This window comes from Phyllostomus hastatus, unplaced genomic scaffold (genome assembly GCF_019186645.2).
Source record: "Phyllostomus hastatus isolate PE091 unplaced genomic scaffold, TTU_PhHast_1.1 phas_contig_159, whole genome shotgun sequence".
Classification (NCBI taxonomy): Eukaryota; Metazoa; Chordata; class Mammalia; order Chiroptera; family Phyllostomidae; genus Phyllostomus; species Phyllostomus hastatus.
In genome coordinates, this window is record NW_025333640.1 from 22,278,386 (window position 1) to 22,295,253 (window position 16,868).

Genomic DNA, 16,868 nt, shown 5'->3' on the forward strand with positions numbered 1-16,868 from the left:
AAAATATTTTAAATGACATGATATACTGTATGTATGACTTGAGAAATATAGTCTCTCATGCCGAGCCTAATCTATATTTAACTTGTACTGAACTTAACCAACTTAATCTATCGGGGCTAAAAGATCATTCACTCATTTACTGAAACACTGATTCATTCAACACATATTAAGAGAACACATTCTATTTTCCAGGCACTGTGCTAGAAAGTAGAGCTATGAGGATGAACGGATCAAGTTTATCTTCGAGAAGCTTACAGTCTAGATGGAGAGAAGTTCTTAAATGACAACAGAATGAGATAATGGAAATTGTCATGAGAGGGGATAAGGTCGGGTGGAAATTAAGATGAAGAAATACATAATTAGATATTTGAAAGCCATCTCAGAGTAGAACTAAAACACTAGAATTAAAATTTAAAGGATGGTAAAAGTTTACACGGTAGATTGGGGTAGGGAAATGGCTAGAACATTCCAGAAGAGAGTAGTACAAAGGCATATTAGCCCATCGTAAGATACCACGAAACATTTGGAAAACAATTCAGTAAGTTATCACCTGGAGCTGGAACACAATAATGGAAGAAGTAAAGTCAAACAGGCAGGCAGGACTGAGATGAAGCGCGCTGAAAGATCAGACTCAATCCGGAGGACAAGTGACAGGAAGCGCCACCGAAGAACTCTGACCTACAAAGGAACACGTTCCATTTGTTCAGGACAGAAAGGTGACTACAGTGGTAGTGGAAGGGGTGGAGGACGAACTGGAGTTGAAGACTGAGGAGTCAGAAGCAAGAAAACGAATTAGAAGACTATGGGCAAAAGAAAAATGAGTCACTTAAACAGGACAATGGCAGTGGAGCTAAGAAGGGGACGGATACTAAAGATTTAGGAGAGGGACTGACTTGTGACAGTCACAGGTTAGTTCACTTCCACGGGTCCCCCAGGGCCACCTGAACGGCCGCTCTGCCCTTCACTGGTTCTAATGTCTTCCGCCAGTTATTTAACCTTCCTGCTCCAGTTTTTCACTGATAAGTGGGAATAATAATCTCCACAAAAATTCATTTATATAAAGTACTTAGGACAACCAGGTCCTAATTAGTATCTTTAGAGTGCTTATTATTATGGCCAAATTAGAAGAGCAATAGCGAGAAGCAAACATAGTAAAAACAATAAAAAGTAAAAGAGTAGAACAAAAATAAATAGTAATATACAGTGGTTTTTAATGTGAAGATGAATATCCTTCTATAGCCTTGGAGCACGTTTTGAAACAGCAGTGATTAATTTAAACATAACCAAAGTTATAATACTGACCTCACACTCCCTTAACTTTTACATCCGGAGTTTGTAAATGGCCTCAAAGTAGAACTTTCCATAAGAGCTTCTCTCACAGTGCTCATGACAACCCGAAAGAGAGGCCCACCAAGTTTTCAAAATGCAACTCTTCAAGGTCGCCACTCTGAATTGAGCCCATATCAATAAGTTTAGTGATAGTTGTTACATTGTGGTCATGTAAAACTTCTAGAGAGCAGGTGTCCACATCTGAAAAGCCTCAACCACAATTGACTCCCTTGTTGGTGCTGCTGTGGAAAGTGCTGAATGGGCTGTTAGAGGATTTTCTATACACGAAGCACCAGAGGGCTAGGAAATACTTGTACACAATGCATAATGGGAAGCATTAAAAGGCCACCGTTCACTTGCCTAAACTGCCACTTTTCTGTGCTGGATCAAATAGCTGACCCTTGCCCTAAAAGTCAATAAATTCTGGTTTTGACAGAGAAGAAAATTCAGCTACTGAGAAACTTTTAATCTGGGATTCTTTTTTAAATATTAGCCCTCAGTAGGCAATGTTTTAGTGTTACAACTAGTCAATCCCTTAGCTACTTCATAAAAAGCACAGGAAAGTCAAACCCTAAGTTAAGCTTGATGAATACAATCATATACTGTAATTCCAATAAGAAGAACAAAGTATGAGGGTGTGGTCAGTGTTGGTGGTGGGTTTCAAAGCACACGCAGAAGACATCTAAAGGTTTCCTGACAACCAGCTACCAAGCATATATAACCTGATTCATAATTTTGTTCAAAAGTTTCAAACAAACCTATATATTGGATTAGCTGAGAGCTTATATCACAGCATACTTTGTCAGATTTCTTATAGTAAGATATGAAAGTTATTTTTATAATAAGATGTGAAAATTTGAGCCCTGGCTGGTGTAGCTCTGTAGATTGAGTGACAGCCTGTGAACCAAAGGATCACTGGTTCGATTCCCAGTCAGGCCACATGCCTGGGTTGCGGGCCAGGTCCCCAGTGGGGAGTGCATGAGAGGCAACCAACACTGATGTTTCTCTCCCTCTCTTTCTCCCTCTCTTCCCCTCTCTCTAAAAATAAATAAAATCTTAAAAAATATTTTTTAGTACCTAAAATATATATTCAGAATCAATGGACAATTATAAAGTAGAACAACAGAAATTATATTTGTGTAGTGCTTAACTGGGGGTACTTTTTGAACAAAAGAATTTTCAACTTCAGACCCCACAAATATTCAAACGAGAATGCTTAAAATATTAAGGAGATAAGATTTAAAAAGAAAAGCCTTCGTTATGAACACATTAGGGCATTATAAGGAACAGACAGATTTGGAAAAGAATCAAATGAAATTCACAGAAATGAAGCCTCTGAAACATACAGCCAATGCCACCAGAGGACTCAAGCAGAAACTGGAGAGCCGACGACTGGGAATGTTACTGAAGGTGTTCCCCTTGAGGGATGATCTCCCGAGAGACTCCTTCAGGGTTACTGAGGAATATCCTATTGGTGGACTCCTTGTTTCTTCCTTTCCACCTTCTGATTTTAACACTACGTTAGTAAATAACTCAAACAATAAAGTAAAAAACCAGGTCCGATACCCAAATGTGGCATACGGCCATGTCTCTGCCCTTCTCCCACCAGACAGCCACAGCTATGTGTCTTGACCTCACTTTCAAGTCATTAAGAATCTCATATGTTAATACTAAACTGGAAATTACAACCACAGCCTATGACAGAAGCATCTCTTCTTGTGGAAAGATCAAAGTTAACTTTCCGAGTGATTTGGGCTTTTAACTTGTGTAAAAAAAGCATAAGAAAATACCTACTTAAGAATAAGCACTCAATTGCAACAACAACAAAAGACTAGATGAATTTATAGTTTTCATAAGCATTTCTCACATCATTAAACTAGGGCAAGAAGCCAAAAAGTAAAGTTATACTTCTAGAAGGTAAAGTTTACACTTCAACTATGCTACAAAAAGTGTAACAGAAAATTAAGATTTCAAGTGGTCAGAAGAAAAAGACTTCAAGCGGACTAGAAAGGCGGGGGGCGGGATGGGCCTGGATCAGGAGTTGAAAAAATGCCATCCCGGGTCACGGGTCAGCTGTTTCTTAAGCGTTTGTAAGTACTGATTAATATGTACTTTGTTTACCTAACAGGATGGTAATGAGAGAGAAATCGTGTGTGTATAAAATGTATGAAAACACTTCATTATAAAAAGCTATGGAAATTAAGGCAAATATTCAATTTATGTAAAGGCAAAATCTGAAAGAGTTTGAAGGCTGGTTATAATCGGGATAAAAAGGGAGTTGATATCCGCAACACCAACAAGATCGTGAAGACAAAAATGAGCTTGAAATCCAGAGAAACTGAAACTGAGTTGGCTGCTGTGGAAGCAGCGAACTGCTTACAGCAGGAAGCAGTGGTAAAAAAGGTGAAAAGGTTGGCTTAGGCCAAATGACAGAGGGCACTGAGTGTCAACCAGCTAGAACACAAGGCCCGGTCCCTTCTAAGGAAGCTGGAGCTGGGAGATCTTTCCTCCTTATTCCCTCGCAGGCAGGGTTTGGGCACATGACTAAGATTCAATCGGACACTCAAGGCAACGAAGCAAGTACTCAGGGGCCTTTTGGAAATTACTTATGGTACTTGTGGCAGCATCAAGATCCTAATTAGAGTCTTGAGGCATTATCTTGGCTTTGGTTCTTGCTTGTTTCTAGAAGCTGTTCTCCTGCTTTTCTGATAGTTCCATAGGCTATCCTATAACCTAACGCATTTATTTTCTGTCCATACTGGCCAGAGTTGGTTTCTCTTATTTGCAACCAAAAACCTTAACTGAATTGTATAACATCTGTAAAACAGACAATATATAGTGAAATTGATACCAACCTGGCACTTTCATACTGTTTCACAGTCATTAATGTATCTTCAATTGTTTTATTCACCAAAGTGTTCACACTGGCGATAAAAAAATTAATGGCTCCAAGAAGAGTCTCTCCGTTTTTAGCCAGCAGCTTCTGGGTATCTGCGTTATAGCCAAATTCTTCCTAAAACAAAAAGTCACCTTAACTTATCTAGTAATAAATCAGTGAGGATCAGTGAGGGAGTGGGACTGAAAAAATCCTCAAGTATCACTAATGGGAAAGCATTTGATTTAGAAATCTAACTATAGAAGTTTTTTCTTTCAATGCTTAAGTAAGTAGAAATCTAAATCACAACTAGCTATATAATTACCAGAAAAGTCTAGTAAACCAAAATTGTAATCAGCTCAGAGGCATAGCAAAATAAATAATTTTAAAAAGTTCAACTACTTTGTACTAGAAAGAATATTTTCATTTCTCCATTTTGTTTCAATTATAGTGTAAGCACAGCTGTTAAGAAAGAAAGTATAGCAGATTATTAATCAGAGAAACTATAACTTTCACAACCAAATTAGGTAACGATTGGCTAAAACTTTCAGACATAAAATAGATTGCAATTTTTGTGTTTTGACTAAATCTACTTAAAGTATAAACATTAATAATACACACTTCTTTGCAAACGCAGTGACCAGTCGGCCTCTCCCCAGCTCAGGTCTGTCTGCGCACACAGCTGAGGGAGGATCACTCAACGCCCGTTTCAGGTCATTTCTCTGAATAAACTGAATCTTGGCTTAGTGAACATTACACAGGACTCTTTCACACATGGCAGGGGCTGACTCTATTTTCGGCAGGGAAAGCCTTCCAGTCCAAGTTTGGCTAATTAAGAGATTATCAGGAACACCTCTGACCAAAAAAGAAATTTCACCATACCGTAAGATGTGTCACTCAATTTGAGAATTCTGAAGTTTGTTATAAAGGTTTTAAATTCAGCTGAAAAAAAAAATTAAATGAACTAGAGTCTTCAAAGATACAAATTTAGCTAGTGCTATAGCTATAATTAAATTTCTAGGTGATAAAATATTCAATAACTAATAAATAGCAGGAAAGTAAAATTATCTTTATTATGCTAAAAGTATTTCCAAAAGAGGCTCAGTAACTCTTTACTCTGCATTCCAGGAGATCTATACAACCTAGAAGGCTGCTCTTTTACTAAAAACATATTCTTGTCTAAAGAATATAGGAAGATGAAACAGCATATTGAAGTATGATGTAGCAGAATTTGGAACCCTGTTATTCACAGATGAGAAAAGCAGGCCTACCTTCGAGGCAGACAGGAAGAGTAAACTGACACTATTCTGTTTCATGACTGCAAATTTCACCTATAATTCTGTGGAGGGAATGTGTATAGAACTTAAGATTTTAATGTATAATTTCAAAACTGGCTAGAATAAAAAAGCATTTTTACAAGAGCCATACTAGTAAAAGATATAAAACAATTAGGACACTAGGAAGAAATGAATAAATGTATGTATTTGCATTATAAATAAATACATAACTAAGTATGTTTTGGCACTGAAAATATAATAAGATGTAATTCCTTGTCCAAACTCAGTCCTTTAGTCACATCACATGTGAATGAAACAGAACTATGTTAAGTATTTTGGGAGTTTGTGACATGGTATGTTGTTCTCATGCAAAATGCACAAACAATAAAAAAACATAGTTCCTGAACTTCATTTAGTTGGTGAGTGATGTTAGCATTCTCAGTTAGACAGGGGCATTTTACACATTGCTGTGAATCACCTCAGCAACTGTACACAAACAAAACCAAGTGACCGAAGGGCACACTCGTCTAGAGCAGGGCTGTGCTTCTAACCTGACTCCGGAGAAGGAAAGCCAATCCAGTTCCCTGATCTAAAAATGTGCTTGCTTTTTATACAGAGAGCACAAAGTTTCAAAATATTTGAATTTTTTTTCAGTCTTTAGCAAATCCTACATCATTTACAACATCTACCAGATGCAAATTTACCAGCTGTAAATAACCACCACTTCCCATTAAATTTATACATTAGTTTAAACTTATACATTAATAGAAACAGGACTGGATCTAAATGCCAAGTTTTAGTAATATAAATTATTACCTCGCTGATAACAAATGAGTTATTTTAAACAATAATGCAGAGCAGTAAAAAAAGAGAATCATACGCAGTAGTTGATAATTGATGGCAATGTGGATTGTGTGAACTTGCCTAAACTTGATGTAGATGTTACCCTCTAAAGTGAGGAAATACAGTCTAATGAGGCGCTGTGGTATGAACAGAACTCGGAGTCAGAAGGCATGGATAAAATGGTAAAAGTCTAGTCTGGGGATTCAAACAATTTGGAACTTTACATCTTGATTCTGCCATTGACTATATTTGTGTCTTTCATGAATAATTTTAATTCTTTGTGTTTCAGTTGCCTTACTAATAAAATGAAGGTCATTCCCATATAAACTTGACAGGAAGTGTAATGAGATGCCCTGTATAAAGGTATATACCCTGTATAAAAGGTATACCTGTATAAAGGTTCTAACAGATGTAGGTATTTGTTAAAATACCATTCCCTATTCCCCTTCAGGAGATCTCCTTTTTTTTTTTTCCTGGTAAATATTGATTGTTTCTATAAAAAAAGAAAGACTGGACTACTCGTTAAAATTCTCCCTCAACTCCCAAATGCCACCGTCCCAACAGCAGCCACCACGACCATCCTCATCTCTTCGGTGCCACTATGTGCCCGGCGCCGCTGTGCTAGGTGTTTCCCACGGGCCTCGGTTAACACAGCCTCAGGCGGGAGGCGGTGGACACCACTCTTCACCACTGCACCCGAAGAAGTTCTCCTTCCCCAGAATCAACAGGCGAAGAAGGGCACTAGCATGCGGGCCGGCACGAGTGACCCTGCCTACCAGGGGCAGCTGGACTGCTCCCCTGCGATGGAGGTGAGGAAGAGGGTGCCCGGAATAGGTGGTCCCTTAGGACACCTTAGTCCTCTCATGCCCAGAGACTAATGTCAACGATTTGGGTCACTCTACCAGACAAAGAACCATGACTAGCTGAGGGGCTGGGTGAGGGCAAATGCAATACGGAATGGGTAGTGGAAGCAGCTCTGGCCATGTGACCATTTGTAGACATGAGGACTATAATTTTTATGAGTATTTCTTCCTTATTTTGTCACAAACACGTTTCTGTGTATAAAATAAATACCTTTGTTTTTCCTTCCCTCTCTTATCCCTTTATCATGTGACACAATATATATTAACTTAATCACAGTATTTAAGTGCTGTTAACTTTACATCATGGTATTTAAGTTACAGTGTATCAAAGAAAAAAGTGAATGTTACTCAAGGAGTTGGCATCCTCTTGATCCTCTTGGGGGGAGGAAGGGTTAGTTGTATCATGTTAGGTGGAAGTAAGACTTTGTTACTGACTTATTTAGAGATTAAGTATGGTTTACAGGATTGTGATGGTTAATTTTTTGTGTCAAGCTGTTTAGACTACAGTGTACATATGTTTGGTCAAACACCAGTCTAGATGTTGCTACAAAGGTACAGGTTTTGTTGATGTGAACAACACTTACACTATAAACGCTGTCTGTAGACGTGATTTACAGCTGACTTTATGGAGGTTATCCCTCTAGAATATGGATGGCCTTTGGCCTTAAGAACAAATGGTTGAGGATTCCTGGAGAAGTTCTGCTGTAAGATCATAACATAAATCCTGCTTGACTTTCCAGTCTGCGAGCCCACACTATGGATTTCAGGCTTGCCAACCCCCACAGTCATCGGGTGATTCCTTACAATAAACCTGTGCGTGTGTGTGTGCGTGCGTGCGTGCGTGCGTGCGTATTATGCACTTATCTCCTACTGGTTCTATTTCTCTGGAAAACCCTGGTACAAAAACATCGATCCTGTTAATACTGATTTCAGATTTCAAATGCACCTCCAATAGGTTCTGCTTTACTATTATTTTTACATTTATAAACATCAATTAGATGGTTCAAGTCCATGAACTATCTATTTCCTTCAAATCACTTTGGTATGCACACTTGCTTTCCACATTTGTTCACTAATGAATCATATCAAGTACATCCTGGTGCACAAACATCATAAAAGAAGAATACATCATGTCTTTTTAGCAAAACAAGATGGTCCAGATTCTTGTCCAAAACTCTGACCTCAAAGAAAGAATAAAAGCCATGAAATATCAGTCTTTATGAAGAGTCAGAAATGCTCAAACGGGAAACTAAAAAATTAAAACTGGGTCCAATAGATTTGATACTGAAAATTATTAACCTTTTAGTTCTGTAAAAAAAATTTTTTCACATCTATAAAGAAATATAATAAGAGTACTTATTAGCTAAGACTGAGCATTAGTTGAGTTAATTTACATATAAGCTACTTAGACCTGTATCTGGCATATAGTAAGCCCCCAATCTGCGCTGACTATCACAATCAGCAGGGTTTATGAATGCAGCATCACTGAAAACACTGCTGCAATGCTTCTCCAGATCCTATACCCTGGCTGCCTCTTTCTGTGCTGTGGGGTTTTTTTCTCTGGGTCACAGACCCTCCAAAGATTCCTCTTAAAGAGATAGCAAGAAATCATGAAGAAACAGAAAAAGGGCAGAATATATATTCCAGTTCTACCTTTTATTTGTTTTGCGATCTTATAAAAATTACTTAATCTCTCTTGGCTTCCGTTTTTTCATCTATAAAATGGAGATAACATTTCTTGCAGTGTTGTTAGACAATTACATGATATAATGGCTATAAAGCATCCAGTCCATTACAGTGCAATTGTGGACACTCAGTAATTGCAGCTGTTACGATTATTCTACTTTCCAAACATTAATTAGTTCTTCTTTTCGCCTAATGACTCAGCTAGAATTGAAGCTCACTATATTTTTCACTTTTATGATAAGTACTGTGATTTCTAGCCAACTGTCTTTGTCCAAGTTTCTAGATATTGTCAAATGATTTAATATTCTAACTTATCTAACTTTTCAAGCTATAAGTTTGTAGGCAAGGGAGTTCTATATTTTTAGGTGAGAAAAAAGACATAAAAGGAGTCATGGCATCATAAGAAATTGTCAGAAATGCTTTGTTGAATACTTAGAAACATATGCAAAATATATTTTTATTCTAAAATTCACAATTTATATTAATGACATCACTAAAGTATATCACAAATCCAGTCAGGCAAGCTACTATTTGTTAAAGACACCTGGAGACCAGGTAAGAGTGCATTTCCGACAGGAGCCCGGATTTGTTCCACCCACGCCCCGCTGCAAGCGGCTATGACTCTTTCTAGGCACAGGCCGGCTGAGTGTTCTTTTTCCCTTCCTCTGACTAAGTTCCCTTCCCCTGAAGCCTCCAGCTGACATCTCTAGAGTATACCGTTTCACTATGGTAACAGAAATCAATAGGACCTTCTTAAAAATTACATTAAATACCTTAAAAGAACAGCTCAAGGTTCCAATTTCATTAAGACTTCAGCAAATCAGAAACGTAACAAATTACCTCTTATCAACAGAATACTCCTATCGTCCTTCTCCTCCCCCTCACCCCCCAACAGTTATTTAAAATAATCTTACATGGAGTTCTAGCGACTTCAAACTCAGGTCAGCAAATGCATCTCCAAGTTGCCTTTGGGTATGCACCATCTGGAAAAGCTGGTTTGACAATGTCTGAGCCAGTCTTAGAATATTTTCATACTTTTTCTTGTTGTCTCTTAATATGTCAATCTGAGCTTCAAGTTCAAGGTCCACAGTTCTTGATCCACGGCCTAGCTTCTCAGAGATAATTTGTCGAGTGCACTAAAAGTGGAAAGATACACTTTGTTTAAGAAGAAAAACAAACAAACAAACAAACAAACAAACAAACATATCCCAATTGAGTGCAAACGCTAGAGCATATGGTATGTAACCATTTTTGGCTTCACACAAACTAGCCTAACAAACTGAAAATTGTCAGTCCTGTTTTACAAGTTCATCAGTACTCAGAAAGTAAATTTACCAAACACGTCTAATAACTATTAATAATTAGAGGACATTTTAAGATTTATTTAGCTAATTTATGTTACTGCCAGATGAGCTCTCTCACAAAATCATACTTTAAGGCTTAATGCACTTGGCAGATTATTCAAAACAACTGAAATACTTAATACTGATTTAAGAACAGTATTGGACTGTTAATAAACACAGGAATAATCATACCAAAATTATACTCTCCTACTGGTTTCATGTGCCCTTTTTCCTATTATCTTCCCCTTAAATCACTGCATGTGTGAGCGGGAGGAATGGAAGAGAAGGAAGGAAAGAAAAAGAAGAAGAGGGGGTAGTAAGGCAGTAAGCAGGGGGAAAAAGAAAGGTTGAGGAAAAGAGGGAGGGAGAAGGAGAAAGAGGCAGAGATTAGAGATTTCTGAATTCTTTTATTTTGCTCAGATAGTATTAAATTATGCTATTCCATTCTGCCCCAGAAATAATGATAAAAGAACTTACATTTTTTTAAAAGTACCTAATTTCAGACCACGTGGGAATAAATTTTCTAGTATTTTTTTGCTAGAAATAAGCAACTTCACTACTTAATAATATATTTTATAATATATTTTATGAATAACTTAAAGGGCATTAAATTACTCCTGATCATTTGAAGTTAACATAAAAGTTCTAAAAAAGTAGTAAATAAGTATTAAAATTTTTTAAATTGCAAATTTGCTCTTTTATCATCTCTTTCAAATTTTTGGTTAGAGTATTTGTTGCAAAAATTAAATGATGAAGGAAATAAAAGACAAATTTCTCCATCTTTCCTTTAATGCCAGTAAATAGTAGAAAACTACTATGAACAGTTTGATAGGTAATCTAGACTCTCCTTTAAACCTATATAATCACATATATAATATGTTTAAAGATAGCCTAAGAGCTATGCTATACATTTCTCTTCTATGAACAAATTACATCTAGACATTTCTCTTCTACGAACAAATTATCTTGAGACTTGTCCTGGTCAATACACATAAATCTGTATTTTTTACCCTTTTAAATGTCATGCTATTAAATGCTACTCATATTTTTCCATTAAAAGTGAAAAAAATCTTTGTGATACATTCTCTATTTTCATGAATCAAGAATCTTTATGAATAGATTGTTTTTGTTTTCAAAACGTTCTTTTTTAAGAAAGTAGAGAAATTATCTATATAGAATATGAGGGGAAAGGTGAGAGGCCAAATCACAGAAGGGAGATAAAACTGTTTCTACGGAAAACACACAAACAAATCCATGTGGAAGATGAAGACCACATCAAGAGAAAAGTTTAACTGCAGATGTGACTTTAGTGAGGAAAAACATCAACAAAAATAACATCTGAAATGATAATGAGATAAGGGAGATATACCATGCATGCCCTCTGTTCACGCACACCAGGATTTCCCCGGAGCACTATTAGTAGAAATAGTCACTGAAGGAGTTTGATAGACTAGGCAAGACAAAAGAAATGTTTACTGTTAGTCAAAGTGCCCGTTTTCCCCCCAGAGAAGTAACAGTTATAAGCAGGCAGTAGGGTCAAAGGTTTAATGAGGAAATGTTTTTTGTTTCCAGGAAGCTACGGCAGTGGGAATAGTAAGGCAACAGTGAATATGAGGCATATTCAAATAAATCTGAATGTACTAAATCTTAATGTCCTGGTATGTACTAAAATTAAAATGCAAAATTGGAGAACTGTATATATTATACATTAAGTTTAAAATAGGGAAGAAGGCAGTTCTTTACCCATCTTCAAAGTCCCTGAAGATACAGATGATTTAACAATGAGATGGCGGCCCTATTTGGTTTTCCATACTTATTAATTAAGAATTAATTTTGAAGATAATAGGGCAATTAAAGGAAAGTTAAAAGGGCAAGAAGCAGCAGAAGCAGATTACTGCTCCATGTAGACCTTCAACTTGGAAGAACTGAGAGTAAAGTAACAGGATGGTGTACAGAATGTCACATATCACTGTCACACAGTCATGAATTTTGTAAGAGAGATATTGTATACCCTGAGTATTTAAATAGCACCAAGAGCTTTTTTTGTAATGCCAAAAAATGAATAAAAACATTTAAATACAAGGAAAATAATAATTTCATGGCAACAATTTGATAGATTTTTTAAAAGATTTTATTTAATTTTTTTAGAGAGGGGAAAGGAGAAAGAGAAAGAGAGAAACATCAGTGTGTGGTTGCCTCTTGTGCACCCCCTACTGGGGGCCTGGCCTGCAACCCAGGCATGTACCCTGACTGGGAATTGAACCAGCAACCCTTTGGTTCACAGGCTGGTACTCAACCACTGAGCCACACCAGCCAGGGCCAATTTGATAGATTTCTGAAAAGTCATTAAGGATGAAGGATAGGGGAGAGAGCATAAAAGGAAATGTTAGAAACTTAATAGGGGAAATAGGTCAATCAGTAAATGAATAAAGCAATATGACAAGAAAAATAGGAATGAAAATTTAAAATATATTGGCTTAGGGATAACAAAGATTAATTTGATAAAGATGTAAATATTGATGGCAAATTCTTAAAGACATTAAAAAGCACTTAATGTTTGGAAAAGATGCCGAATAGCTCTCAGTAAAACCAAGGTTATTCTTGAAAAGAATAAGGACTTCTAAAAGTACTCTATTCCACATTAGGAAAATACAAAAACAAGCCAAAGAGATAAACCAGAGCTCATTATTGATTAACGATCCCTGCAGATGAAAATAAATAAGAAAATAAATAAAATTTGAATTAAAATTTGTGGGTAAAATCAGGTAGATTAGAATAATATTTCAAGAGATGGGTTCAAGGCGTAAACTTAAAACTATTCCTATTATGTATTTGGTTTCAATCATCAGACTGGTTTTGGAGCCTAAATTAACAACCAAAAAAGGAAGTGCTAAATATTCTCTTTGAGGAGAAGCCTTAAAGTGTTTTCTAGATAACAGAAACAGAAGAAATTAAAGGTAGAAATCATGAAGAAGCTGAAGTCCAAGAAAGAGAAGATCAAAATCATAGCCACAGTCAAGTTACTCAAGAGTAAGATGAATAAGAAGCACAGTCCTAAATCAATCAAATCAGAATTAATAATTACGGTTTATCCAAATGACAACGAATGCCCTACATTAGCTCACAATTTGGACAGAAAAGGTAAAAAAGGCACAGGAAGGGAGTCATGTAGACCCAATAAGAACATTACACTTTGAGGCTCTTTTAGATGAGAAGCATCTGCCAGCACAGACACATTAGGCTACAAATTCCATTAAAATCATGTAAGTCTGAACTTTCTTTTTCTCTTTGACTTAGAGTGAAATATCTAATTAAGCACTGATGAAAAAAATTTTCAGTAAAAAATAAAGTGATCACTCTAAGGAGAATGATAACTCCTTCACATAGTTATTATGCCATGTGTATAACATTTTTAAAGATTTGTCATTTGCATTAACACAAATTTTAAGGAAGGCTGAATGTGATAGATAAATATGGAATCTTAATAACGATTCAACTGAGGTTATACATTATTGAGGTAAAAGACAGAAGAAAAGGAAGAGATAAAGAAAATACACATATAACAGAAAAAAAAGATTAGGAACAAGGACAGCAGTGTGGCTCAGTGCACTGAGTAGCAGCCCTGAGAACCAAAGGGTCACTGGTTCGATTCCCAGTCAGGGCACATGCCTGGGTTGCAGGCCAGGTCCCCTGGAGGGGGTGTGTGAGAGGCAACCACACACTGATGTTTCTCTCTTTCTCCCTCCCTTCCTCTCTCTCTGAAAACAAATAAATAAAATCTTTTTTAAAAAAGATAAGGAACAAGGACAAACTAAATGACACAAGAGAGGAAGAACCAAATGAACAAAATCTTAAACTTTGTTATCACTAGAATTTGGTTCAGAAGTAAGGCCTGTATTCCTTAGGTTCAAAGTGTGTGGACATAGAATGTTTCCAGTTAAGAGGCAAATTTCATAAATAAATGCACAGAGGGATGGCTAAATAAATTTAATAAATAAGTGAATGAAGCTAAGTCTAGTATGAAAGATAAACAAGTGAAATGAAAGTGAGCATAAAGGGGAATTTCAAGCAGCAGGCAAAGATAGCTCCATGAACAAAATTTAGAGGCGTGAGAAGGCACAGTTTGTTGAGAAGGTCTCTGGGCAAGCTGGTGGGGATCAGAGGACCCATGGGTGGAAGAGCAGCAGGAGAAGAAGGTGGAAGGGCAGATGGGGGTCAGATTCCTGCCATTGTAAAGACCGTGAAGATCGACTGATGGATTTTAAACAAGAGTGAACCACACAGGCAGAGTCGCATATGTAGTCCAAAAGAATCTGTTAGGAATCTATTACGGTAATGTTAGAGAGTGATAAAGACATGAATGAACTACGGCTGGGAAGGCTAGAATGCAGAAAAAGGAATTAAGTAAAAAAATATTAAAGAGGCAGAATTCATCTGATGACTAGCTAGGTATACCAAATCAGTGTGAAGATGAAGTGGAATCTGAGTATCTGAGTGAACTGTTGTGATATGAGGAAATACAAAGGGAAAAACAATACACGAAATGGGAGAATCCACATCCTTGAGAACAAAAGTGGCAATGATTAAATAGAATGTCCCAAATGAGAACGGTGTAAGTAGGAGTCAATTTTTGGCAACTACTATTGGCATTTCTCATTTTTCCATTTTAAAATAATTTTTGGTTTTTGATTACAGTTGACATAATTAATTTCAAGTGTACACACCCCAGTAATTAGACATTACATAACTTACAAAGTCATCCTCCTGATAAATCTTACACCCATCTAACCCCATATACAGTTATGAGAATATTACTGACTATATTCTCAATGTTATTCTGAAACAACCAATTTGTATTCTTAATCCTTTCACCTTTCCCCCTACTCATCAAGCCCCCTCCTATCTGGCAACCATCAAAATGTTCTCCATATCTATGAGTCTGTTTCTGTTCCACTTATTCATTTACTTTGTTTTTTAGATTCAACTGTTGATAGATAAGTATTTATTGCCCTTTCATTATTCATATTTTTTATCTTTTTCTTCTTCTTGTTCTTAAAAATGACAGGTTTGGTGGTGATGAACTCATTTTTTTTGTCAGTCCTTCAATGCTAAATGATAGCTTTGCTGGGTACAATAATTTTGCTCGTAAGTCCTTCCTCTTTATCACTTTGAATATTTCTTGCCACTCCTTTCTGACCTGAAAAGTTTCTGCTGAGAAATCAGCTGACAGTCACAGGAGCTAACTGCTTTTCTTTTGCTGCTTTTAAGATTCTGTCTTTAACCTTTGATACTTTAATTATGACATGTGGGCTTTTTTAGGTTCACCTTGCTTACGACTCTGTGCCTCCTGAACTTGTATGCCTATTTCCTTCACCAGGTTAGGGAAGTTTTCTGTCATTTTTTCAAACAGGTTTGCAATTTCTTGCTCTCTTCTTCCAGCACACCCATGATGTGAATGTTGGTATGCTCGAAGTTAGCCCAGAGGCTCCTTACACTATCCTCATTTTTTTTTGGATTCTTTTTTCTTTTTGTTGTTCTGATTGGGTGTTTTTTGTTTCATTACATTACAAATCGCTGATTTGATTCTTGGCTTTATCTACTGTACTGCTGATTTCCTATAAATTATTATTCATTTCAGTTAGTGCATCCTTCATTTCTGACTGGTCCTTTTTTATGCTGAAGTTCTTTCTAAGTTCATTTAGCATCCTTATAACCAGTGTTTTGAACTCTGCATCTAGCAGACTGCTTATCTCCATTTTGCTTAGTTCTTTTCTAGAGTTTTGTTCTGCTCTTTCATTTGGGATATATTTCTTTGTCTACTCATTTTGGTAGCGACCATGTGCTTGTTTCTATGTATTAGGTAGAGCCTCTATCTCTCTGGGCTTGGTAGAGTGGCCCAATGTGTAGATGCTCTGTAGGGTCCAGTGGCACAGCCTTCCTGATCACCCAAGCTGGGCATAAGAGTTACACCTCCTCATGTGGACTGTGTACACCCTCTTGTAGTTGAGCCTTAATTGCTGTTGGCATGTCAATGGGAGGGATTTACCTCTAGGCCAATCAGCTGCAAGGATTGGCTGCAACCACCAACCTCTGGCCACCGTGGAGTATCAATTTGCAGGGGCTCACCCCACAGAGCAAGTCTCTGGTGCCCGCTGAGTCCTCCGTGAGTGTGAAGCTTGTGGAGTGTGAAGCATCGTTGGGTGACGATGCTTCAATGTAGTCTGAAGGAGTCTGCCTGGATGCACTGGCTCTGGGACCTCGAGGGAAGTGCAGGCCAAGTCAGCTGCTACCTGGGTTCTGCCTAGGGCCACCCAGCAGGAGGTACAAAGTGATCTGCAGATGACTGCTACTTGCTCTGGGGTTGGAGTGCCCAGGTAAGGCTAAGCTGCGAACCAAGGCTGGCTGTTGTTAGTGCAGGCCTAGGGCCACTTAGTGAGAGGTACAGGGCATGCTGAGGCCAGATACTGCTTATTTGAGAGATTTTAGGAAAATCTGAAGCATGAGCCAAGACAGGCCATTAGTGTGGAAAAGCCACTGGAAACAGCTTGGGTGGGTCTGAAAGCTGGGTAGGGCAAGGCAAACAGGATGAGCCAGGTTGATGGAATCTCAGACATAGTGCCTGTCTACTGGCTCTGTGGGGAAGGGTTCATCA

General features: G+C 37.5%; 1 protein-coding gene across 3 annotated transcripts in view; it reads right to left on the minus strand.

Annotated features, from left to right (window-relative positions):
• Window positions 1–16,868, minus strand: part of ARFIP1 (ADP ribosylation factor interacting protein 1) — a 79,578-nt gene that overhangs the window by 22,541 nt on the left and 40,169 nt on the right. For all 3 annotated transcript variants that reach the window (XM_045831656.1, XM_045831657.1, XM_045831655.1), the window contains 2 exons: window positions 9,788–10,009; window positions 4,185–4,342 (listed from right to left, as the gene is read on the minus strand). In XM_045831656.1, the coding sequence (XP_045687612.1) occupies window positions 4,185–4,342; window positions 9,788–10,009 (380 nt within the window). The remainder of the gene's footprint in view (window positions 1–4,184; window positions 4,343–9,787; window positions 10,010–16,868) is intronic.